The sequence below is a fragment of the Aspergillus pseudotamarii genome, assembly GCF_009193445.1.
Source record: "Aspergillus pseudotamarii strain CBS 117625 unplaced genomic scaffold BDV38scaffold_59, whole genome shotgun sequence".
Lineage (NCBI taxonomy): Eukaryota > Fungi > Ascomycota > Eurotiomycetes > Eurotiales > Aspergillaceae > Aspergillus > Aspergillus pseudotamarii.
In genome coordinates, this window is record NW_022475073.1 from 97,702 (window position 1) to 123,171 (window position 25,470).

At 47.1% G+C, this 25,470-nt stretch overlaps 9 protein-coding genes across 9 annotated transcripts; 3 read left to right on the forward strand and 6 right to left on the reverse strand.

The window, feature by feature from the left end:
- Positions 1-106: 106 nt before the first annotated feature.
- On the forward strand, positions 107-3,117 carry somA (putative cAMP-dependent protein kinase pathway protein (Som1)). The gene is made up of 5 exons (XM_032051963.1): positions 107-689; positions 744-895; positions 968-2,258; positions 2,325-2,594; positions 2,649-3,117. The coding sequence occupies exons 1-5, from the start codon at positions 201-203 to the stop codon at positions 2,817-2,819; spliced, it is 2,373 nt and encodes a 790-aa protein (XP_031910023.1). The 5' UTR covers positions 107-200; the 3' UTR covers positions 2,820-3,117.
- Positions 3,118-5,072: 1,955 nt separating this feature from the next.
- On the reverse strand, positions 5,073-7,122 carry BDV38DRAFT_273918 (uncharacterized protein; the record flags this gene model as incomplete). Its single annotated transcript, XM_032057759.1, has 5 exons — positions 5,073-6,193; positions 6,385-6,468; positions 6,618-6,661; positions 6,728-6,971; positions 7,026-7,122. 5 exons carry the CDS (start codon positions 7,120-7,122, stop codon positions 5,073-5,075), a joined length of 1,590 nt encoding a protein of 529 aa, XP_031910024.1.
- Positions 7,123-8,738: 1,616 nt separating this feature from the next.
- Positions 8,739-10,066, reverse strand: BDV38DRAFT_286303 (RNA-binding protein; the record flags this gene model as incomplete). The annotated part of the gene is made up of 3 exons (XM_032060640.1): positions 8,739-9,501; positions 9,561-9,704; positions 9,762-10,066. 3 exons carry the CDS (start codon positions 10,064-10,066, stop codon positions 8,739-8,741), a joined length of 1,212 nt encoding a protein of 403 aa, XP_031910025.1.
- Positions 10,067-12,472: 2,406 nt separating this feature from the next.
- Positions 12,473-13,544, forward strand: BDV38DRAFT_256834 (uncharacterized protein). The gene has a single exon (XM_032055544.1). It carries the CDS (start codon positions 12,968-12,970, stop codon positions 13,301-13,303), a length of 336 nt encoding a protein of 111 aa, XP_031910026.1. The 5' UTR covers positions 12,473-12,967; the 3' UTR covers positions 13,304-13,544.
- A 3,196-nt stretch (positions 13,545-16,740) lies between these two features.
- On the reverse strand, positions 16,741-17,642 carry BDV38DRAFT_286304 (general transcription factor IIH subunit TFB6 family; the record flags this gene model as incomplete). The annotated part of the gene is made up of 2 exons (XM_032060641.1): positions 16,741-17,240; positions 17,318-17,642. The coding sequence occupies 2 exons, from the start codon at positions 17,640-17,642 to the stop codon at positions 16,741-16,743; spliced, it is 825 nt and encodes a 274-aa protein (XP_031910027.1).
- A 374-nt stretch (positions 17,643-18,016) lies between these two features.
- BDV38DRAFT_256839 (putative ribosomal small subunit assembly protein) lies at positions 18,017-19,568 on the reverse strand. The gene has a single exon (XM_032055545.1). The coding sequence runs from the start codon at positions 19,511-19,513 to the stop codon at positions 18,515-18,517; it is 999 nt and encodes a 332-aa protein (XP_031910028.1). The 5' UTR covers positions 19,514-19,568; the 3' UTR covers positions 18,017-18,514.
- A 9-nt stretch (positions 19,569-19,577) lies between these two features.
- BDV38DRAFT_256842 (recombinase DMC1) lies at positions 19,578-20,837 on the reverse strand. Its single transcript, XM_032055546.1, has 3 exons — positions 20,733-20,837; positions 20,257-20,684; positions 19,578-20,200 (listed from the first exon to the last, which is right to left on the reverse strand). Exons 1-3 carry the CDS (start codon positions 20,807-20,809, stop codon positions 20,109-20,111), a joined length of 597 nt encoding a protein of 198 aa, XP_031910029.1. The 5' UTR covers positions 20,810-20,837; the 3' UTR covers positions 19,578-20,108.
- Positions 20,838-22,268: 1,431 nt separating this feature from the next.
- gisB (putative zinc knuckle nucleic acid binding protein) lies at positions 22,269-23,171 on the reverse strand. Its single transcript, XM_032055547.1, has one exon. The coding sequence runs from the start codon at positions 23,017-23,019 to the stop codon at positions 22,846-22,848; it is 174 nt and encodes a 57-aa protein (XP_031910030.1). The 5' UTR covers positions 23,020-23,171; the 3' UTR covers positions 22,269-22,845.
- BDV38DRAFT_256867 (uncharacterized protein) lies at positions 23,085-24,094 on the forward strand. Its single transcript, XM_032055548.1, has 5 exons — positions 23,085-23,106; positions 23,160-23,171; positions 23,235-23,270; positions 23,328-23,398; positions 23,949-24,094. The coding sequence occupies exons 1-5, from the start codon at positions 23,102-23,104 to the stop codon at positions 24,041-24,043; spliced, it is 219 nt and encodes a 72-aa protein (XP_031910031.1). The 5' UTR covers positions 23,085-23,101; the 3' UTR covers positions 24,044-24,094.
- The last annotated feature ends 1,376 nt before the right edge of the window (positions 24,095-25,470 follow it).

Consider the following 25,470-nt stretch of genomic DNA (forward strand, 5'->3'; position numbering starts at 1 on the left):
GGTTGGAAGCATCGGTCATCTCGTCTGATTGTCTTCCCTTTTTCATTCACTCGTCTTGATCGCCTCGCGCCCCTCGCCTTATCTTGTGGTGAGCCTCCGCGCCGCGAGACGGTGGATGCGCGTTAAACCCATCTATCGCCGACGCCTTTGATCGACGACAAGAAATAGGTGAGGGTGGCTGAGCCCCTTGGAGTGCCACCATGAATCAGATGAATGTAGCTGGGATGAACCCCGGGGCCGGGGGCCCCGTGGGAGGGGTCCCCATGATCAATAATGGTTCGACTGTTCCTCGTAACGATGGAAATGTGAACAATATCCCCGAGTTGATGATTAACAACCTCAATACCTATATCTATGATTATTTGTTGAAGCGCGGCCATCACGAGTGTGCTAGGGCCTTTGTGAATGACGAGTCGATCAAAATGAGCACTGAGCCGCCTATAAAGTCAAGCCCAGGCCACCGTCGCGATGGCGAGGTGAACGGTGTCGATGGTGATACGATGATGACAGATGGCAAGGATGGTGACAAAATTAAAATACCTGATGACCTGCCACGGCCAAATCTTCCTAGCGAAGGCCAGCAATCGTCTTTCCTCTTGGATTGGTTCAGTCTCTTTTGGGATTTCTTCTGGGCCCAGCGCAAGAAAGGGAACAGCAATGATGTGAGACAGTACCTCCAACATACTCAGGTACAGACCCTTACACTGTCTGCCGAAGATCTGAGTTTCTTCTAATCTGTATAGAACATGTTGCGCTTCCGAGAACAACAGCAAAACCAATTACTACGACAACAGCCAATGATGCCCGCCCAGATGCAGCAGCTCAACCTTCGCCGAAATGGATCTGTTGCACCCAACCTTCAGAAGACTGTTTTACAAAACAATACCTCAGGCCTGTACGCTTTCCTTGGAATCCAATGCTCGCTCCTAACAATAGCAAGTGATGTAGTGCTGATTTAACTCAACAGCTCCCAACAGCAGCTTGCTCAGCTCCAAAAAACACAGCAAGTGCAGATGATCCAACAGATGCAGAGAGAACACTCGGATATAGATATGAACGGCCATCGCCCCCAGTCCCCATCGTCCGCAGAGAACGCCCCGTCGCCATCGAAACGGCCCCGTCTCGAAAGTGGACACATGAACGGACAGCAACTAGCCCCCAATGGACGGGGTCAAGGACAGGGCATGCCCGGTCAGCCGAATCCGCAAGCGCTTTTAATGCAAAATGGTCTCAACCCACGGCCGATGAATCCGGCCCAATTCCAGGCTTTCCAGCAGTCGGGCCCTGCTGCGCAGCAGAAGTCAATCCAGGTATATGCTCAAAATTTAGCTCTTCACCACTCTCGCTCAGCAATGAATAACCAGGGCATGCCGAATGGTGGTTTGATAAATCCCGGTGTCATGCCAAATCAGACGGACCTGGTGCCATTGCCAGATGGCCAGGGTATGTACCCGATGAACGGCGATTACTATCCACCGAATGGTCAAATGGCCCAGGTTCGGGCTGGCTTGCAGACACCTGGCGGTCAGCATGGGAATCATGCTCTCCAGGATTATCAAATGCAGCTTATGTTGCTTGAACAACAGAATAAGCGGCGCTTGATGATGGCTCGTCAAGAGCAGGATAGCATGGCCCGTCCTGACGGCCAGCCCCCAATGCCTGGGCAGCAGCAGGCTTTGCCACCAGGCACCTCTCCCCAAGGCAGCAGGGCGGGCACATCCCCCAACCCGAACGATCAAATGAAACGAGGCACTCCGAAGATGCCCCAGACAGGGCTCCCTGGCTCCCCCAGTGGCGGTGACGCAATGGCCCAGGGTCGTGGATCGCCTGCGTCAATGAATTTTAACGGTGGCCAGATGCCACCTGAGATGGGCGGCGCGTTCTTCATGAAAGGCATGCAAGATGGTCTGACAGGACCCAACGGAATGCGACCTCCAAGCTCGAATCCCGCTTTCAGTGGCCCTCAAATGGGTCAGCCTATCCCTGCGGGTGCTGGAAACCGGGTGTCGAGCGGAGGCTGGCCGCCGCAGCAAGGTGGTCAGGGCCAACCGATGGCGCCGCAACAGTCCCCTGCGACCCAAACAACCGGAACGCCCCAAGAGCGCAACACAATGCCTCCCCCTCAGGCTCCGCCCGTGGCGGGTGCTAATGCCGGTCGCACGCAGCCCCCGTCCCCTCAAACAGCACCCGCTCCACCTACGCCACAGCAAGCCAATAAGCCCGCCCCGAAGAAAAAAGAGACCAAAGATAACCGCAAGGTAAGAGATATATGGATTCTCCTTTCATGATGAAGTTTTTTGCGCCGTGTCTTATTATATTTCTAGCGGCCTCAAAAGAAGGCAGCCGCTGCCGCAACTGCCGCAAACACTGCCGCCACTCCCTCCTCCGAAGCAGAGCATCCTCCGACTCCTACACCGTCGACACCGATTACGCCCCAACACCCCAATTCGTTCAACAAGACCGGCTCAAATGCTACGACGAGTGCTCCACAGCAGCCAACGTCTGCGCCTGCACCCCAACCTCTTGTACAACCACCGCCGCCACCACCACCGGATCAAAGTCAACAACCATTTAATGACCTGAGTATCCCAGATGTACGTTGTTATGAATGGTTTTATTCCCTAATGTCTCACTAACCGAGTCTATAGGCATCCGCCTTCAATCTTGATTTCAGCGCTCTGGAAAACCCGGATATCTTGGAGAATTTTGACTTTGACACGTTTCTCAATACAGATGCGGATACCGCCGGGTTTGGGTTCGATCCGAACATATCATACCCGACAGATGGGGTTGAGACCGGTGCCGGAGATGGCTTGTAAAGGAGTCCAACGGATATTTCGTTCTTATCTCTCATATACCCTTCCTTGCTCTGTACATTCCTAAACTTTGGCTTGTGCTATTCGGTTTTTGTTCAATTCCCCTCTTTCTCATCTGCTTCAACTGTTCTCTTTTAGTGTGTCTCTGTCGACATGACTTGGATATGTGCCCTGAGATTGGCGTTAAGTGTATCCGTTATTGCATGTCCCTTATTTCTTTTTTCTTTTTTTAACCGAGACGCGATTGACCTTGAGATGGATTCCACTTGTACTCAGGCTGCGTTATTGTGACATCTGTGACATTCGATTCTTTTTCTTTTATTATTACTATATCTATTATTTGGTTAATCTTTGTCTTTAAGCTCCCAGGGCCGACGTCGAGTGATCTTGCTCTAGTGTTAGTTGTGCTCTTATAATGCTCTTGGCTCATCAGACATATCAGCTTTCCCAGGCCCTTCCATCCCTTTCATTTCCCCTATTTCCTTTGTCTTGTGATTATGGTGTTATCGCTGAGGTCCTCTGTTGTTGTCTAAGTCATTAGTGACTCCTCACCGTATGGGTTTACGAATTGAGAAAAGATATTTACGTCTTCGAAAATCTCATCCAGATCCTTCTTTCTTTGGAGTTGGAAAAAAGACGAAAACAAGAAGGAATCCAGAATGAAATGGTCCAGAATGTACTGCTGCCGCTGGTACTGGTTTTGAAAGATAGAGAGACTGAGGTTTTCCTTTCTGTTCTGAAAATTGGTTTATGCGCTTTAGCAAAGTATGATACCTGACTGGCTTCTCTTTAAACAAAGTAAAAAGCTTGACTTGTACTCGGCACATAGGTTGGCAACGTCCATGTGCTCGTAGGGCCCATTGTAATGAAGATTGGTTGATCATTTGAAACCTCCTTTCTCGCCACAAGTTTAGGTGTAAGCAGCAATCAAAGGAAAAGAACCTCGCCTTCAGTTTCTGAGAATGCTACATACAGCGAGAATTAGTCGCTCACACTCACGAGGCCAGAGGTCGCTTTTCCATTAGACCCGTCCGGCAGTAGGTCAATGTCCCATGTGTGTCCGAACCCCATCATGTCTTCTTCCACCATTTGTATCAAATCTTCAACTACCTACCCAGCACATGCTTCTTCAGCCGTGATTCGAGTGCCACTCATCCTTACTCGTTCAATATCACGAGCTCAAACGATGAAAGGATGATCCCGAAAATGAAGATATGGCCGCAGCCGTGTATCCTCCTGTCGGAAATCGATTTACGACGACCATCAAGTCGCCCGATCTAGATTTCAGACTGTTCCATAATAAAGTAGAACAGCAAAGTTATATAGTATAACCACTATTAGCATTCGCACACAAAATCATGCAAAAGGACGAAGCGTTTTTACTTTCGCGCTTCTCTGTATGAGGTTTCATACCTTGTAACTGGTCGATGATTTTTTGTGGTATCAGTTTCCAATGGATATTGGTTCGTCCTTCATTACGGAAACTTCAATCGGAGTACACCTACAATTAGCTACAGGAAGATTGTTGCAATTCTTCGGGCCCGCTTGCTCTTTGCGCCGGCCTGTCTCATGGCTCAGTGTTGTATTGGCCGGTTTCTTCTGTAGGGCTCCACGAGTCTTCCGCTTGATTCATGCAATGCGAGATATCTCGAAGGGGTATGATCGCAGTCGCTATCAGATACCCGCCAAGTGTATAAAGCCGTGTGCGCAGCTGCATTCTGCTCACTTATATGACCATCATCCTAGATCCCAAGGTAGCTGGTACCCTGGAGCTTGACTTTACGAAAGTAACCTCGGCCTTACGCGTATCTTGTATACTCTGGTGCAGAAAACACATTACGCACACAGTCATCTGTATATGGCTTGTTAGTTACCTCAAGAGCTGCACCCTACACCTGTCTTCTTTCCCCTTGAGATCTTTACCCGATATAATAATTGTTGAACTCCTCTAACAGTTCTGATATCGTACTGAATACCGATTAAATTAACACAGCACCTAAAGGCGCATAGTATAGAGACTATTTGTAGAGGACATAGTGCCCTGATCGGTGTACTATGTTTAGCTACTGGAATAATCGTCTGTGAGTGAGTGAATGAACTAAAACCTGTGAGGATATCCTTAGGGGACAAACAAAGGAGACAAAGGAGCAGCGAGCGACAGAAAGGCAGAAAGAAAAAGAAAAATAAAAGAAACAAAAAAATCTCAGGGGTGGCGCTTATAAAACTTTTGATGAAAGCTTTAAGTATAAGAATAATTTAGTCAATCTCGGCCACTTCGGCTACAGAACCTGCACGGTGGCTTCCTGGTCCAAGGAGTTCTTCGAGACCAGCCCGTCGGAGAAGGTCATCTGCTTCAGACAATTCTTGTGCTGGAGAAAGCAGAATCGGCTCTCCTTTAGAAAAACTGAAACTTTCCCTGCGAGCAGAACCCGTGGACCGTCTTCTTCTAGATCCAGTGGGAGGAGTCTCTAGATTTCCACTGGTACGCACGGCTGTCTTGGACCCTGTATGGTGGGCCTTGTCACTTTCCCTTCGCGGAGTTTCCACTGTAATCTCGTTTTCCTTTTTATCCGACACCATTCCCTCTTTTCTGCCTTTAACCTGGATATTTAGACCGACAGAAAGCTTGCTCGTTGCTGCAGTATCGGTAACAGGCTCGGCGGACAGGTTGGATTTAACACTAGCTTCTGAGACGTCTCTAGTACCTAGATGCGATTTATCTTTTGGGAGTGATGCTCTATTTCCATTGTTAATATACGGTGCCGACCGCGCTTCAGCTGCAACGGAGAGCTTTCGACCCATAGGCAATGTGGCGGAAGGCGTGTTTGTGGGCGCTTTTGTACCGCAGGACAGCGGCTTCGGAGGACTCAGGACCTCGAAAAATTGGTTATAGGACTCCTCGTCAATAGGGGAAATGATGCTTGGATGCTTGCTATGCTCGTAGCTAATTCCGGTCATGTGTGAAATAGCTCGACTACTGGTTGAACTTGAAACATAGTCCGGCATAGATACATCCTCCGAAGAGGGTCTCGCACCTCGGTGGCGTGCAGAAGGATCAAGCACATAGGGGTCGATAAAGGGATCCGGCATAAGCTGCTCCTGTTGGGGCCATCGTGATTCTCGGAGGCTGCCTTGAATTTGAGGAATAGGTCCTTGATAGCTTCGGTATGTCCAGGCGCTGTGTGTTGCCGGGTTACTGATCTGGCTGCTTGTGGTCGCAAACTCTCGAATTCCATGTCGGGTGGGCGAGTGGGCATGCGTATCCTCTGGCTCTTTCAAGTCACTAAGCTCACCTCTAGTGTTATATTTGAAGAGACGGGGTTCTCGGCTCCACATGGAGGCATTGGGCCAAGCAATACTAGAATACTCCAATACCTCTGTCGCTTGTCAGATTGGTGTGCTTAGATTTGAGAAAACTGAAGGGTGCAGAGAGCCATGGGCAACTCACGCAAAGGTGCATGCTGAAAGGCAAAAGCAACCACTTCTTTAACACGCTCAAAAGGTGGGTTGCGATGTGGCCGAGCAAAGCCTTCAGAGATCACTACCCTAATCCTACCGTAAAGCTCACCAGCGTCCCAGTGCTGTTGCTCCAAAATCTCCTGGTGAAATGGCGGGAAACGCAGGTTATCCTGATTTCCGCTCTTGTCGATATCTAGTGAAACATTGTTTCAGAACTTGTGGCTTTCACACAGGGTATTGAGGGGACAACATACTTGAACTTAAATCTAGATCATTAATATCAATCAGAAAGACCAGCTCACAGGAGGCGGCGATTTTGCTTGTCAGGCTTGGTCTACTTACCAATGACATGGGGCCAGTTAGTCCGCTGGCCAAAGACGCTACCACTAGTAAGTTAACTCATTTTATTAGCTTTCATTCAATGGCTGTTCACAGCCGAGGGTGTGACTCACGAGACAAAAAGACCATCAATGAAAATCCGGACTTCAAAAAGTAAGGCATCATCGGGTTGCAGCAGACTCTCCATTAGTCGACTAGGCCGAGGCCTTTCCCAGCTATGAACAGACACCCGAAACGGAGTATTCGGCGATACACTTGGGATGAAAGTCGTGAGCACAGGTAGCAGACCCATGTTTCCTTGAGGGAGGCAATACGGCGCCGGATTTACAAGAGCAGGACTGTGCAGATAAGGGGATCCTGCCGGCCGAAGATTAGTGTGTAGTCTGTGTAGCTCCCGGATACTGTACGTACCTCTATCCTTGATCACAAAGCATTGTGTCTTGAACTCTTGGATTGGCACTTTGGAATTGTCAGGGAAGAGAAGCACATCCCAAGTCTCATAACGCATCCTGCGTCACATACGCTGGTTGTTTCCTTTGCCGTGGGATAAAATGAGAAACAAAGGATCTTGAGAAGTGGTAGAAAATATCAGAAGTAAAGAAACCGCATTGGCTACTAAATTGGGGACTAATGAGCAAGTGAGGGAGTAATGAATCCTCTGGAAGAGACGATTGAAGGGTGAAGTGGGAAAAAATGACGAACTCGATATCAACGCCCCAAAGGCTCTTTCCATATTTGGCGCTGTGTAAGGCGCCTTATGTCTGGGTTACGCCCAAGGAGACATGGGCGGGCAGGAACGAGTGAAGGGACGGTAATCAGTCGAGGGGCATGACTGCCGTGCTTCTCAAGAGATAGTATTACATTCAATCTCAACCTCAACCACAACCACTTCAAGAGTTGACGTAGGTCGAATATGGGGGGAGATTAGGAATAAAGCCCCGTTCAATTGGGTAGCCATCTAGTAACATATACACGATCGAGGCCCATGGTCTTGCGATCTTCGACTCCGAGCGTGATCAGCATCGCAGGTAAGGGCATGAATTAACATATAGATGCGACAGCTCACTGGGTAGCGAGAGGGGGAATCATCCGTAAACAGACTGAAATACAAACTGGCCAGACGCACCTGGGACGCGCCAAGGAGAGAACAAAGAAAACGCGAATTTACGTAGGATGGATCATAAATACGAGAACGCCCAGATCAGTCACGATGTCACAGATTGCCGCCAACGTCCGAGAAAACATGCAGCGTAGCCTTCAACCGAAGATCCACCGGGGGCAGGTAGAACAGCAACCTCATTCCAGCTCCAGTAGCTACAATAACGAAGATTCAGAAAAGAGAGATGACCCAATCCCAGATGATGACACTCCGGGGTGCAGCAGCGAGTAGAGCAGGCGAACAGACGAGCCAGAGCATAGGTCACCTTAGCCGACCGAACGCCGGTGCATAACCACAAAAGACAGACACTGAACGAGCGAGAACGCATTGGACTCCATAAAGTGAACTGCACCTAGGAAAGAAGATGTTGAAGGGAAACAGTGTTGTACAGACCGCCAGTCTAGCAGAAAGCATGACGCAACATCCTCATAGGGAAACATAATTCAATTTGACTGCTTCATGAGAAAAGGCTTCGAGAATAAGAACTTTTCGCAGAATGCCTGCCCAAGGATATAAGGGGAAAGACACGCATCAACGAATCGATTAGGTGTCATACGTATAACAAGGGCCTGGGGCCACAAACGTAATAGAAAAGGCAAAAGGGGCATTTGGAAAAGGAGAACGTAAACGAATTCAGAAGGGGTTTGTTGAACAAGGCATCAATCAAGAAGGAAAAAAAAAATAGCAGGATCGTTTGTGAAATAAGAGCTCAAATCTTGCTAACAAAAGTGGAAAGAAAATAAAAAAGCGCTCAGGTGTAATGAAATACGTAGCACAGGAGAGAATGCCCATCCAGAGCTATAGAAGGGAGCTTTCGCAGAGATAAATAGCAGACTTGTTATAACACAAAAGACCCATCATTGAAATGACGCAAAACTCCTGCTGTGGCTTTCAAAAAAAAGGAACGCTTTTTTTTACTAGATATTTTCGTTAACAATCTAGCTTGTACTAGGTACCGCGGAGTCTCATGCAGTAGCTTCAGGGTCACCAACCTTCATAGGCGCAAAGCCGCCATACTGGTGGGCAGGGGGCATGCCCATAGAAGGGTACATGGGAGGCGGAGGAGGAGCAGGGCGGTAAGGGCTTCCGGCAGGGCCGGAGTTGTTCTGAGAGCGGCCCCAGCTCAGACGCACACGGGAGTTGCCGATGGGATAACCCTGCATCTGGTTGATGGCCATCTCAGCGGCGTGGCGCTGCACGAACTGAACGAAACCACAGCCCTTTCCAGGAGGGATCTTGACGTAGGTGATCTCACCGAATCCCTGGAAGAAAGACCGAAGCTCATCCTCGGTGACATAGCCGGAAAGTCCACCAACAAAGACAGTTGTGTTGTTGGGATCAGTGAACTGGTTCATGGGCTGAGGAGCACCGTAGAAGCCCATGGGAGGAGCACCCATGGGAGGGTACATACCCGCGGGACCGGGCATGCCCATACCGCCGGGAACGACACCAGGTCCCTTGTTCTTGGGAGTAGCGGTGGAGATACGCATGGGACGGTTGCCGCAGTAGACTCCCTGCATCTCACTCAGAGCACGCTGCTGGTCGTTCTCGTCAGAGAAACGAACGAAGCCGTAGCCACGAGACATGCCGCTGATGGGGTCGGTCATGATCTTGGCAGACTTGCAGGACGGGAAACGGCTCTGGAAGAGGGACACGAGTACATACTCGTTGACCTCAGGGCCCAAATCACCAACGAAGATGGAATACTCGGGGCCACGGTCATCGCGGCTGGAAACAACGGTTGTCAGTTAATGTTCAGTGGTCTCGAATTCGTCTGAGCTTCTTACCTGCGGTCAGCCAGGCCACCACCAGTGGCCCAGTTCAGCTTGAAGAGGCGGTTGGTGTTCGGCATGGGAGTTCCGTTCAACGACAGAGCCTTAGCGGCAGCAGCGGGAGAGGAGAAGTCGACGAAGCAGTAGCCGGCATTGCTCCTACTACCAACATTAGGATCGCCTTCCATACATTGTTTGAGATTACTGTGTACTCACCCAGAGAACTTGTCACGGATCATCTTAACATTGACCTGCTCGCCCATCTGGAACCAGAGGTTGCGGACAAAGTTCTCGTCGATCCAGGGCTCAAGCTCACCCATCCAGAGGGTGGTCTTTCCCTCCTGAGCGGGCTGAACGGGAGCGGCCGTTGGCTCGCCAGGGGCAGGGCCCTGAAATTGGGCAGTGGTAGGGTCGGCCTGGCCGGCCATGGTATCCGCGGTGGCAGGTGCGCCGGGGGCAGCAGCGGCAGCATCGGCCGCTGGGTGCTGGTTCTGGAACGATTCGAAGTTCTGGAAAGACATATTGACGTGAATCCGAGTTCGTAACTATAACGGTATCTGTAAAAATAAACACAAGTTAATTAAATTCGTCGACCGGGATCGAGCACTCCCACTATTTGTAGGATCTCGATCTCGAACTGTGCCCCTCGGCGGACAGGGAGATTCTTGCGCATACCTCAAATTTCAGGCAAAGGAGCAGAAACCTAAACAACAAAAAAAACTTTTCTATCCCGAAAACGGTCCGTGCGAGTGGGAATTCGTTGGAATCGTCAAGGAGAGAAGCGTGTGATCGTTCAGGTGAAAAATATCAGAGGGTATTTCCACTTCCTAAATCTAGTCCAAAAGCTGGTTAGTGGTGTTGGGAGGAGCGTGATTTAACTTGAGATAGAATAGTTAAAGGAGGTTATTGAAAACAGAATGGGAAGAAGATGCACTAGTGAGAAATTCTCCAAGGCGCAACCCAAGTGAATGGAGCTAAGCAGTAGTTCCAGTTAAATGTTTTCAAAAGCGACAGTGAAAAGAACAAAATCAAAAGTGATTAGAACCCAAGGTGTGCGCTTCGTGTAGTGACCCGGGAGGGCTTGGTTCATGGAAGTTGAAATTTAACGATGCAATTGTTTCAGCCTTGCTTGCCAAGACTATCTTTCGCCGGGCAAGGGAGCATTCCAAGATGTGACGGAAGATCCGGAAGTCGTACAGTCTAACGACAGGACAGTTGGAAGTCGGAGAACGTTAGGTCCAAGTCGAGGTAGGAGAGTAGCCATGGTCCACACATTCATTAGGTCGCAACCGCATTCGTCGATTGTAATTCCTGATCCGTCGGCATCGATTGCGGTCGTCCCAGCCAACTCCATCTTTGATGCTGTTCATTCATCCGGAAAACAAACCGTGCAACAACGAAGCCGTATGCTCGACATTCAAGTTTGGAGATACGAGGTTGAGCTCGTTGGATGTTGCACTTTAGCGACCGTCCAGACTGTCGGATGCTAGCCAAGGCGGAAGAGAACGATCGGCTGGCGCATGGTCGCTGATGGTACTAAAGCAATCGATTGACGGGCTAGAACGTGATGGCTGTATATTCGAAGAGCAATGGCTTAGGGGATTATTCGTCTCTTCGAGTAAGTAGATACCACTCCCAGGGAAGACGTTCCACGATCCCCGAAGCGCACCAACTAGCAAGGCAATGACGCAAGTTCTTTCCACATCGCACCAAGAACCAATCCCTCGGGGGTGAAACAGACCGAAGGAAAAAGTAAAAGAAAATTCAAAGGCTAGAAGAGCGGCAAGAAGATATAATACTCACCAGGTGATATAAAAACAAGGCGACCTTGGAAAATGGTTTTCACAAGAGGAAATATAAAATGCGTCGCTCTGAAATGGCGCAAGAGAAATATGCGTTAAGACGTAAAACGAACCCAGGAACTGGAGGAATCAAGACAACTCCCGCGAGGTGGAGAAGAAAAAAGTAAGAAACTAAGAGATAGAAAAGGCACAAGAAGTTGTTAACAGAACTATCCGCAAACCGACTCCGTCTTTTCCGACAAGAACAAGGAACGGGGGAAGGAAGGTGAAGAGGAATATGAAAAGGAAAAGAAGAAGAGGGGTAGACGAAAGAGCAAATATTCTTCAGAAATGGAGGGGAAGGGAGGAGAAGAAGGGAGGGAAGGAAAAGGAAAAGGAAAAGAGGGAAAGGGAAGAAATGGAAGAATAATGGAAAATGGAGATGCTAGTACTAGGGCAGGACCAAACGACGGCAGAATTACCTTAGACGAACGAACAGAAATCAGAGGTAGTAAGTTAAAAAAAAAAAAAAAAAAAATTTAAAAGAGAAAACCAAATAATGTAGAACGACCACACAAGAGCCCTGAGCGAGTCACTAAACTGTGAGGAGAGAAGAAAATGAGGGGCGCAGTGCTGCCAGGGTGGGTCGAAAGTTTGCCGACTGTTCAAGGGAAAAAAAAAAGAAAAAAAAGAAAAAGAAAAAGAGAAAACGGAAAAAAAATCTTAGAGTATTTTTTATTACTTTTTTTTTTCAACTTTTCCTTTTGGGATGGAGGACTTTTTAATTTTCTCTTGATTTTTTATCTCAGCTTGGATGACCGGCTCAACAAAAGGAATTGAACTGGGACTGGTCCTTTGTAGATCTGGATTAATTCTTTTTCTTGGGTGACATTAGCAGTCTTTGTTCGAAAGCTGGCAGCTCGGTATCAAGTAAGGATGGATACTCTCGAAATTCTTCCAGTGTTGGTGGAATCATGTCTTAAACACTTGCAGTATATTTTGATTAGTATCGTCATAAGCTCTAGGTCCACCAGGATGAGCTCTCCTAAAGGACTAAAATTCATACTCCGTAATCAATGAATGAATGAATGGATGGAGATGGGAGACCTAGATCCATGATGAAATGGTCCACCCAATACAGGTACCATACCCTATGATTCATTACTGAGTACTAATCGGAACCACTCTAAACCCAAATGACTGCTGCATCCTGCGCCTTAACTACTAGTACGGTAGTCCGTAGCTCACCCGACACGATCTCTTTTATTTCCTCCGCATGCATCTGAACAATACGGGAAATCCTCAAGAGCCCTCTCTCATTCGTGATGCATTCGGACAAGGATCGATAGCAGATCTCGGGGAAGTATTAAGAAAGCTAAAGTTACCTGGATTCCCACCTCATTGGGTCCCTACTAGGTAGTAATAGCCCGGATGTATACAGTATATTGCAGTACCGATTTACTCTGTACATTATTTTACCATTTTGTATGGACCAGTAGTAGAGGGGAGGGAGGACCTAGGTACCTAGGTACCTAGGTACATTACCCTACTGTCCATGATAACATCATACTTATGCTGACCCACGGTAAATGCAACCCATGTCCATGAAACCTGTCATTAGTATACAAAAAAGCTTTAAGAATGCAACACCTTTCTCAATCACCCGTGCGGATTCCCATAATCTCCCTTTCTTTCTTTTATGTAGGGAGCAAGAACCAACTCAACCGTGCGGTATGCAACAATCCCCAAAGAAGCAAGGAAGCAATAATACCCACATGCGCAGACGGGAAGCAGGCAGAATTTCGTTCAATTAATCAAATGAAACTCGCTGCACGAAATCTGCAAGGACCTGAGCGATGGATGCACATGCAGAAAGACTCCAAACTGCTGGAGGTCGTGAGCTCTTTCTTTTTTCTTTTTTCCATTCTGTCCTTGGCCTGTGACTCGTCGAGTTCGGTTCACGTCCATGGGCCTTAACCGTCATAGCCGTATCTCCGCTGGGGTTGTTAACCTTGCTCGGTGGGCATTCATTCGCAGATCGGTTTCCGTTTGCAGCCACGCCGGTCGTCCGGGTCGTCCTTTGAAAGGCTTGCAAGAAGCTCAGAAGACAGCTACTCAGACTTACTTTACACCATCGTGCCAGTCCCGGAAATTGGTCAAGATGTGGGAAAAATATAATTTTCTTCGAAGAGGGCAAAAAAAAAAAAAAAAAAAAAAACGGCCTGATCAAAGGATAGAAGGGGAAAATACATCGACCCCACCAATGCTTCCGAAACCATGGGATCGTGGAGCTCTGGACAATAACGGCCGAAAAGCAGTACTGCCTACGGAGTAATAACTTCAACGAGCCAACCCAAGATCATCCTATGAAGCAACGTGTTATATCCATTTTAGCCAATACGCTAAAAACTAGGGCAACTTTGCCTTGAAACCTGTTTCTATTGTTAATTATAGTGGAGATGGTCCAAGCTGTCCATACTCTACACACTAGGCACCACAAGGGCTGATTCAAAAAAAAAAGGCCTGAAGATCATAAAACAATAACTTTCGTTCAGTATTCACTATACAATACGAAAAGTTCCATGCGCGTGGGCCTGCTTCTCTCTATCTTATTTTCCCTCCTTTGCCTAGTATGAGAAATCTTCCATCCAAAACCAAGACTAAAAAAAAGCCCACCGACAATCAGAACCATGGAATCTATGACATTGCCGTTCTTATTGGCTGGAGCATCTGAACCGGCGTGGTTCGTAATTTTTAACATTAGCCAACGACTATCAGGGAATCTACGACTACCTTACTCCATTCGTATTTACAATGGAAATAATGCATTTCATTGATCTAATACAATTCGATGGGGTGTGACATTCTCCACGAGATGGCAGAGATTTTCTCTCAGCCTCGTGAGGTGGAATTTTTTTTGTTCAATTTTGAATTTTATCTCACTTTTCTAAATTAGGATTTAGCTTGTTCGAACGGTTGAGATTGGTTATGACGGCAACAGGTAGGGTACCTAAAGCTAAATTCACTACCTGACTGGACGGTAGTACCTGACCTGATCTTCAAGGTATGTACGCGTACGCGACGCGATAAACTAACCTGTCAAGTTTGATACATGCACCTTGCTTGAGTAATTTTAGAGGGAAGAGGGAAGAGGAAAAAAAAAAAAAAAGTTCTTTATTTGCAGAGGTAAGTCTCAATGTAAATAAATACCTTTAAACTACTAATCCCTAGGTATGTATGCATGCCATTGTGGTTTCGGCACGGAAGTATCAGAACTGTCTCGAGATAACACAAAACCCAAAACATGAGAAAAAACACCTCTGGCATGAGTAAGGGATAGGAAAAAGTTCCTTTCGATCCTTCGAGATGTACTCCGTATCGTAAGACGAATGAACACATATACTGTGGAAGAGGTAACATTCCCTTGCATTCATAATATCCGACTGAATCTTCGTCAAGGTATGTGCATTGTGGAGAGACATTATGTAGGTACAGAATTACATATACGGTGATCCGTCCTTACCGAGTGGATATTGGTTGGTCGTCAGTCCCTTGCAGGAGACCATTAACCCCCATGCATTAGTAGGTCACCTTTCGTCTTGTTCTTGGTGTGTCTGATTTTTTTTAAGGTTCAGATACAGTGGAAAAACCAAACAGACTGATGACGATGATGATATATCCTCGCATATGCATTAGCCCCGAGTATATTATGCAAAGATACAGTACGTTTAACAATACTTCTTCCACATAGACAAGCCTTGTTGTTAATGGATGTGAACGTGCACCCATCACGCATTTACAAAGTATAAGGTTGGAAAGACTTGGGAACCATGGATCGAGTAATGCCCAACATACCCAACAACCGAAGTCGTCTGACACCCTTGAAACATGGTGAGAACCAGTGTCCGCGCTGGTTTCCATAAAATCTCCTTCCTAGCCCGCAGGTTAGCCGAAGGAAGAACTTGGTGTAAAAAAAAGAAAAAACAACAACAACAAAAAAAGAAAAAGCACTAAGCTCATTTATGCAATCGCGTTACTCTTACAACATCGAGATATACTAAACATGTTAAGATTCAAGACAGCCATGTGGTACACACGACCAAGGTCGCCCAATCCATGATCCACCAACTAACAGTAAGCACTAGCCCTGTTAGTGGTTTAGCTTGGGCAACCGCGGGTTTTGGAAATGCGCTAAACAATTTGGTTCGGTTCGTCTTGATGGTCTAGAATAAATTCCAATCATGGTACGCGCCAGAAGTTCAAGAGCATTATACCATAGACTCAATGCGCAACAAAGACGGTCGGATAAAACAGCAGAATTTCAATGAAAGCCAGGCTGTATGTCGCGTTCAGTCTGACCTATCTACGTGACCAACAAATGAAGCTATACCTGAAAATCAAATGAACCTGGTCCACTCAAGGCCAAGGAAGCATTGCTATAGTAATGTAATGTCAGTACCTGTCATTATCTATATAGGTGTCTGGCCAACTTGCAGAGTCAAATGCTTCTGGCCCGCACGGCCAAAACGATTGTAGTAGTAACCCCTGTACAGGTGCAGGCACGGGGGCGTGTGATAATTCGTCTTGGATGTATTCAAGGCAAGTTTTAAGATGACATCGATGCACCAAAAGAGCCCAAGATCATTTGGAAGAAAGTCACATATAGCCTCTCCTTACCTGGGAAACAACTGTATAGCGGAGGATAAGGATCCTGCCCTCTGCAACGTAGGCGCGAACCCGATACAGAATTTTCCATTATCAGGGTGAAAGGCAATCCCTAGACTAATAAGAATATTGCCTGTAGTGCTTCTTTAGATACCTGAATATTTCTTTGCGCTCAAAAACAGTCCTCCAATGCCTTTAGGGAGGAAACTCCAGACCCTTAGTATATATTTTTGTCTATGCCGCTACAGTGCCAGAAAAAATAACAATAGCAATCCTGCCCAGATATTCGGGATAAGTTGGTAACTACCCGAGTTAGTAGACCTCAAAGCTAGGTAGAAACGTAGTGGGCATCTATTAACCAGACTATTAGCCCTGGCTAAGGCTTTTCCACTCACAAGCGGAAATTACTTTGCGAGCCCAGATTTGATGTTTTGATAGTACGATAGGGTATCGATGGGTAAACAAAAAGAGTGAAAGTATTCTACCTTCAGATACAACGCATGGATGTTTGTATGCAGTAGAAAGGAAGGAAGAAAGCTCTGCAGATCACCTAATGCTTTCACTCCTCACAAGTCATTCCATCCAACAAGGAAGCCGCATCTGCCATATTATGGAGTCGTCAATCACTCAGCCAGAGCCGAATGTTGTTTGGGTGGCCTGATTATGGAAGATTCGGTAGTACCGATTTTAATTCATTGACGGGCATTAAGGCATCCCATCCATATTATTATTGTTAGAATCACAACGTCTCATTCACTCGGCTCAGCCTGGCAAGCATCTCCAGGAGCCAGGTTCGTGTCACAGAATTCTCCCGCTTTCCCCAACTCATCTCCAAGGAGCTGAATTGTCTTCTCGTAAACTCTTGCGGTCTCCATCTCCCACCTCCCGGGGGCTGCATAATCATCCGTACCGAAGACATCATCCATATCATCGTCATCATCACTGAAGCCATCTTCATCTTCATCGTCAGAATCAGCAACTTGCTCTCTGGCCTCCACAACAGCTACACGGCAAGTTTCGGCAATACTTTTAATTCTAACTTTCTCCGTCATGGACACAACATTGCGTCTTGATTCGAAGCCTGGCAGGGGAAGCCCAGAGTCGGCGTCCTCTCCTATTAGGAGAGATGCAAATACGGAATCCAGCTTCTTAAGTAGACGGAAAGTTGCCTTCGGAGAAAAGGGGTATTCAGGGAGGTATGTGTTAATATACACCGCCAAAGAGATCAAATATGGTATTTGAAGAGATGCTGTGTGAAGTCAGTTAAGTTTCTTGCTAAACTTCTTTCGCTCCACATAGCGAGTGAAGCAGGGTAGATACACATACGAGTCCCAGTAACCCAAAGAACATCGACCAAACCCTCAATATCTTTGGCTACTTCCTTGAAGCTCTCGTATCCCCTTTCCGACTCCTGCTGGGCTTGGTCATCAAATGCACTGCTAAACTTCTTGGCGTGTCGGCGATTAATGATCAAAATTTTCTTGTCAACATGGTTGATGACAGTGGTTTCTTTTGTTGAACCTGCCTTGAGGGGGTGCAGTCTTGGTCTGGGGAGAATGGATGGAGTAGCGGTGGATGTCGAAGGGGCTGGGGAGGAAAGAGGCGGCCGTATAAACCCCCCGGACTCTGGATGTGATGCAGTAAAAGACATGGGCAAAAGTTATATATAAAAGGTATACAAGCGTAGGTCTTCGCGAAAATTGATACAAAGAAAAGGAACCCGGATCACACCACTTTTGTAGAGTGGCAACGGTTTCAACAATGAAATGCGCACAATTTCAGATAAGACCACTAGCCCTATGCAGATATGCAGGCAGAAACAATAGGAAATACAAGGTTCCTTGTTCCAAATACCTGGTCGTGTATGAAGTTAGCAGGGACATTGCAACGACATCGATCATGTGCAACTGAAGATGTCATGCCAAGCCCTGAAGATAGAATAAATACGGTGGTCTGTGCGCACTACAGACATGATAATATCTACTAGGACAAGGCCGCAAGCGATGGTCCCATGGCAGGAGAAGATATAGTTGTAATTTAACCTATTACATATACGGAGATAAAATCGCAGGTATAGCTAGTGCCCACCTTGGTATTTAGAATCCAGAAGTAGGTATACATTTTGATCTCACAGCTCCGTAACCGTAAGATTTGGAAGGAAATAAAAGTACCTAGTCGGAGTATCAGTTGTCAGCAGGTGTCCTAAATCTGCAGCACTAGTCTATAGACAAAGGATGGTTGCTTAATGCTTCAGAAGGGTGAGAAGATATTAATTTCGCTGGTTTTTGAAGGCATGGCATGACATCGACCAAGGTCGAGTCTTGCTCTCCTCTGGCCCCAGCGGACTCATCATCGGTATGGAATATAATGAAATACAGTGCAAAAGATGAACAAAAGATGTGCACTTCACTCACAGCCACTTCGCACGTACATCTCCAATCCATGAGGATGTCAAAACTTTTAATCTATCCCAAACGCCATGCTAAGAATCGATGCCGACACACAATAAATGCATTATTCAGGCTAGTATGTCATCAGCAATGGGAACCCCTTGGTTAGGAGAAGAAAAAGGGAAATAGGAAACACAATTGAACTCACCCTAATTTTTCCCTTCCGTTTCTTCATCTCCTCCAGCTTCTTCTTATCCTCATCGAACTTCTTCAGCAACTCATTCTGCCTCTCCTTCCTCTTCTCTCTCGACTGGAACCGATAGAAGTCCTCCAATCCTTGAGATTTCTGTTTCTGCTTCTCTATCAACTCCCTAGCCTCATCTTCGTGTGCAACAGACGTAAGCTTCGGCCCACTCGTAACCGTAATAAACCCATCCTCGTCCGGTTCCTGTGCCCTGAGTGCCTGCTCCTTCCTCCTAGCCTCTGCAACAGTTTCAAACATCGTCATGAAATCGTTCACCGTGCGCAGCAACTCCGCGCGGGGAGGATACCGGGCCTGTTCATGGTTGAGATAACGCTGCAAGCCCAGCTGAGGAAGGCGGTCCTCAATGCCTTCGCCCCAGACAAGTTCCCCATCCTTCTTTTTGCCTGCCTTCTTGGCCGCTTTCACACTGGCCTCCATGCTGGGCTTATCAACAAAGACGACGACCGCATGCGCACCGCTTTTTTGAAGTTCCCGGTCCCACATAGACGGTAATGTGACATTCTCCAGCTGATTCTGTAGTTCATCGGCTGTCACTCTCTTTCTCTTTTTGCTTTTCGAGACATTCGCGACCATGCTATGCGCCGTGGCCATTCCTCCTTTTTTCTTCGTCGGTACGGTTTCGAAGTGAACTCGCTCTACACGGCCGGCGGCTAGCTGGGTCCCGAATAAGTGGCGCAGATGTAGCTCTGTCGTGTCGAGAGGAACATTGACTACGAATAGCGAGCGGGGTGTATCAGCGTCGGGAATGCGTGGTTCATGAGGTCGGAGGTAGAGATAATGTGTTGCGGGCTTTGCACGCTTTGACTCGGCGGGGGGCAAACGAAGCGGCAAGATGGTGTAGCCAGCTATTTCTAGATCCTTTCCCATTTTTACGATGTGTTTTTGGTGAAAAATGGGGATCTAAAAGAGAAGAAGATTGTTATGTTGATGGGTTTATTGCGCGGAAGAAATTCTGGCGGGAAATTTTATTTTAGCCGGGAAGGCGGAGAAGTATTTTTATCTGATAAATCAAATCCCATTCTAGAATTCAGACTACCTGCGAACCACAATGCACATGGAACCAGACACCTGGTGTACATTTAATACGCTAATCATAGCAAATGGTACTCTCCTCAGAAGAAAACCAACCACTAGCATTTATCAATATCAACGCCCTGAATATTGCCCGTCCTGATCTATGCACCACAATAGAGCTGTTGCGCTCTACACCTTATCGGGATCACTGATACCACCATTAGTGATCACGTAGGTCGCTTCTTGCTCCGGGCAATCTAGATCTGTCAGCTAGGGTGGTCTTGCTAAATTCAGAAGAACTATACCTGGTGAGTCCTGAATTTTTGCAACACGTTCGTCTCCGCGGCCTTTGCGAAGAAGAATTCGAGTTGTGGATGCATGCGCTAGGACATGGCCACCCACAGGCTTGCGTCCATCTGCACCCGCAAAAAGGGCACTAGCACCAGGATCACTCTGGACTTGATTTGTCTATCTTTTTCTGAGATTGACATCCTCCGCGATAATAAAAGCGACTCACCATTAGGACGCAAACATTGAACTCTAAAGTGATATCTGATTAGTCCACAAAATCAAACAGCCAGAATAGGAGCACAGACCTTCAGCCATATGGGCGAGCTTCATCAGAAACTGATTGAGCTTCTGCTGACGGTCCGCAAGTTCTCCACGCCCACAGTAATCCACCCGGAAGCAATTCATGATACTGTCAATGATCAAAAGACGATATTCTCCACCAGTGAACTCTTTGCTCAGGATATTCAGCAATTCCAGCTGATGTTCACTGTTAAGAGCTCGCGCATAGGCAATATTCTCCCGAGCGGAGTCTGCGTCAACGCCGAATCGTTCGGCAATCTGTGCAATACGCTCCGGTCTGAACGTGCCTTCGGTGTCAATGTAAGCAACTTTGCCGTCTGCACCGCCCATTTCCTTTGGAAGCTGTGCGATGACGGACATAGTATGTGATAGCTGTGTCTTGCCACACCGGAATTCCCCAAATACTTCGCTGATACTCATGCTTTGGAACCCCCTGGGACCGTCAGTGGTTCTCTACATGGTGATAGTGCATACGGCTTACCCTCCTAAAATAGCATCAAATTGCTTGCTCCCCGTTGAGATACGAACGACTCTCTTCCGCTGATGGCTCAACTCCATTGCCGTGATAAATCCAGACGCAGATGGCTAGTTTGAGTCAGTCACCGCGCTATACTCTTAAACCATATCTTTGCATACCAAGCACTTGTTGATGGCATCCTTGATCTTTTCAACTTTGACCTCGCTGAAGCCCCTGATCTTCAGAAGGGTCTTCCGGGTAGCCCCATGAACGGACTAAGCAAAGTAAACATAAGAATATCTAAGAACATAAATGGCTTTCGTCTGTAAAGGTCGTGGGACGTACAGCAACAGTATAGAAGCCATTGGTCTTCAATTTTGTGATATCGGCGGCACCGACCCCTGATCGTGGTGAGATTATATTTTACATTGATAATCGGAAGGTGTACCATGAGCTTGGATGCTGTCAACGTCCACGATGAAGACCTATAAATGCCACGGCCCAGATTAAATTAGAAATCACGAACTAGATCCAAGTGAAGAGCGTGAGATCTGAAAGAGAAATCAACGGAAGAAACTCAACATCATCATTAAACTCATCGCTTGAATCAGAGCCGGGCATGATGTCTGTGTAAATGCGATCCCAGTTTAGGTTACAGCGGATATTGCGAGTTAATTTTCTTGGGAGAGCACTGCGGAGAGGCGGATGAACTGCAACTCGAATTAAAGAGAGCCAGGGTCACGAGCCTTTCCATAACAGGAAATCGTCCAGAACTACTAACCAACATAGCAGGTCATGGGTTGGACAACCTTATGGGGATGGTAACCCGGAGGCAGTCCATATAATGATGTCTCAGAGGAATATAGCTAGGCTAAGGCCAAACGGAATGGGGGAATCTTGTGCAATCGAGGCCAGTCAGAGATCTATCGTGATAGGAATAGAAAGCCTGAACCTGGAAGATATGAGATACAACAAGAGAGATCCCTTCTCAGACATTGAAATGAGTGCAACGATACGAAGAAAAACAACAGTGGAACTTAAGAAAAAGTGGAATTTGCTTTTCTGCTTTTTTTTTTCTCTGCTTTTGCTTCCCATTCATCAGATATAGAGAGTATAGTACGGAAAGATAAGGTAACCACCGCGCCAGGTACCATTCTTTGATCACCAATGATCTTTAGTACCACAATCCCATCTGTACCATCTTGAAGCCTTTTCCTATGCATATCAACGCGTCTGCTTTGGTCCACATATGTCTCTCCTGCGCTCAATTAACCCTTCGCCTCGCCTCGTCTCCTTCTTTTCTTGCCGCACCTATAATTCAAAATGTGAAAGATACCCGAGGGAACAATAGACGCCAATCGTAAGAACCTGAGCCATGTATAGGATCCAAACCGTAAGGGAGCCTAAGACTTCGTGAAACTTTTGTTCGTCGTATACATAAGAGGAATAGAAAAAGGCCGGTGCCGAGAACTGAAACACGGGGGCGTAATATATGCAAAGGAAGATACATGGGAGTAGAAAGAAATCAAGACCGTAGTCGGCAAGCCCAATACAATAACGAAAAAAGGAAACAGGCTCCCAAAAATGGGATCAATCAATTTCGAACCGCACAGCTGTTTATGCGACAGCGGTGGTAGGAGCAGCAGGCGCAACAGGGGCGGCCTCTGTGCTAGTCTCAGCGGCGCCGGCGGCCCCGGTAGCAGGGGCAGCTGGAGTAGCAGCGGTAGTAGACTCAGCAGGCTGCTGGTTAGCGGCCTCATTGTTAGGGCAGTCCCGGGAGATGTGGCCAGCTTGGGCACACTTGTAGCAGACCTTGCCAGCAGAGCTCAAGGGGCCACCGTTGGGGGCGGTGCAGTCACGAGAGATATGGCCCTAGGAAAAGTTAAAACCCATTAATCGAACAACATAGTGGCCTGCATATTGTACTCACAAGCTTGCCGCAAGCGTAGCACTTCATAGCCTGAGCCTGGCAGTCACGGGCAAAGTGGTTAGGGCCACCGCACTTGTAGCAAGTGGCAGCGCGAGGATAACCACCGTATCCGCCGCGGAAGCCACCATTGAATCCACCACGAGGGGCACCGACACCGCGGCCAGCGCCGGAAGCAGGAGCCGGGCAGTTGCGCTGGGACAAAATCAGTTAACCTCTATTCTGACGATACCTCGAGCATAATAAACATACAGCAAGGTGGCCGGGCTGGCTGCAGTTGTAGCAACGGCCATTAGCACCATTGAGACGCAGGGTGGGACAGTCAGCCTGAACGTGGCCTAGACCCTGGCAGTTGTAGCACTGCTTGGCTAAAAAAAAAACCATGTCAACCTCCTTGTTATTTCCTTCTTGTCAACTTGGAATCCTTACTCTCGGTAGTGCGAGGACGAGGGCAGCTGCTGGACTCATGGCCTATCGATGCATTAGGTTTCGGTACTAGGAAAGTAGCACGCATGGTACCATACCAGGCTGCTTGCCTTATCAAGAATAACATATTAGCGAATTATACTTGGCAATTACAAGTAAGTAGTGTCACTCACAGTTGTAGCAGAGACGCTCAGACGAAGAGCACACCTCTATCGGCCCGTTAGCGAAGTCCGGCAGATTGATAGTCCTCGACTAAGGTGACCAACCGGCATAGTGGCCAATATTGCCACACTTGTAGCACGCACGGCGAGAAAGCAACATCTTGTCGGTATACTAGCTAGCCAGAAACATCATTGTCAGTCGCTATGCCAAACTACCACTCGTCTTGTAATTCGGTTCGTAGAGGATATCTTCTTGCATGGTCTGCGGAACGAACGCCGCGGAATTCAAGGGCCGGTAAGCCAGCGATGTAGAAATTGTATGTGTTTGCTCTCGCAGTCTTTTTGAACCATTTTGGACCGTCCGAAAATCGACAAATATAGGGAGGGGAAAAAATGTGCGCATGTGAAGCACATCAAGAAAAAGTTGAGGAATCGAGCGGCGCTTGTGCGCCCTCCAGTACAGCAGAGATGCCAAAAGTCACGAGAGGTTTCCGAGAACTTTGGAGAGACTCACTCTTCCTAAAACCAACAGCAAACTTCAAATCTCCTTGTCAAATATGCTGAATTTGACCGTCAACTTGAGAACCTTGGAGGAGGAGCAACACTTCTAACAGCCCACTCTCGACACTGGAAAAAAGTGGGCTGACAAAGAAAAAGCGACTAAAAAAAAAAAAAAAAAAAAAACAAAAAAAAAAAAAAAAAAAAAATACACCACACAGAACTTACAACTCAGCAGCTCTCCAAACGGAACCCTCACAGCACTCCAACAATCCCTCCGAACCACAGGGAAGAACAGAAAATATCTTGGAAAATTCTCGTAACCCACAGAAGAGTAAAAATTCAGTCAAGCGATGAAGCTGAGACAGGAAAAGGCAGACAACGTTTTAGTTTCTTACACTAAGGGTTACTTTCGATTACAGAACGCTAGAAAAGACAAGGAAAAAAAGAGAAAAAACTTAACTCCCGGGCTTTCCCGTATTGCGTATAGTTGTTACAGTATTACCATCGACATCCCCGGATTCCGTATCAATTGGCATGGGCCTGAGGCACACGTTCCCGAGGGATTGACATTCTCTTAGTTGCTCCAGCCCTTGCGTTTCTAATACCACCTCGTCGTAAATCCTGACGTGTGAACTCTTGAAGCCTTGACGGTCACGGGTCACTCACTCACTCCAGGCTGCCAGTGCAGTTTTCCGAATTGGGTAAGCGCCTGACTCTGTGCAGTGTGTGGTGGTTCTTTGCCCCTCCTCGATATTTTTAGATCTCCATGTTCTGGCATACTATGTCAACTGGAACCTACCTTCTACTACTCTTCCTCGACAAGGCTTACCACTCCGTCTTTCTTCCCTAGAGCAGTTAAGATAATTCCCAAGCACCTTCTGCAACAACTGAATATTGCGACTGTCTAAGACTACCCCACTATGATCCACTTGTGCGGCGGTACTCGACAACAGTTTCAAGCATGTGTAATTCCCTCCAGATCTATGGACATGGGCAACGTTGCTTGAGTCGAGCCCTTGTTGCACCGTGTGACATGGTTGTAGTCCGTTCCTCGTTCAGCAAACGCGCGCTTTCCTTGCACATCCGTAGTGTCTAAAGGCTACGCAGGGCAAGAGATGCTCTATATAAATATAGCACTTGAGGGAGATCCCGCACGTAGCCGGTACTCGCGGTAACATGGAATTGTCTTCTTCGTCAGCCCTGCGGATCACTTAGGCTCCTTCACACATACAAAATTCCCTATCTGAAGAGTGTACGAAGGGTTGAGTGCTGATTCCATGGTTGAAGGCTATGATTTATACACGTGCAATCTGTAGGTGCAGGTACTATTCGCACTCACTGATTAAACGTACTAAGTCGAGTATATAATGTATCTTATTAGGCAATTGCATGGAGTATGTTAAAATCACTAAAGATATAAGTATATATATATATATATAACTCCTAGACCAACCATTTAATTTAAAAGTTACAACTGTCCTACAGAGGTAGTGTGTACGACTTGGTTGGTACTGATCCAAGGATACTTAACCGGGTTCCTGAGGGCAGTAAAGTATCATATCATCAGCCAGCTCTATTCCGACGTTCCCGCAACATCGTCTAAGCTAATATTTCATACGTATAGAAACTGAACACTTAGTTCTACACTTACACTGTGCTTTTTCCGGAATATATTTGCTCTCTTGGGACTATTCAATTTGCTCCTCAGACTACACAGACTGCCTCTAGTACCAGCTATGTTGTTGGT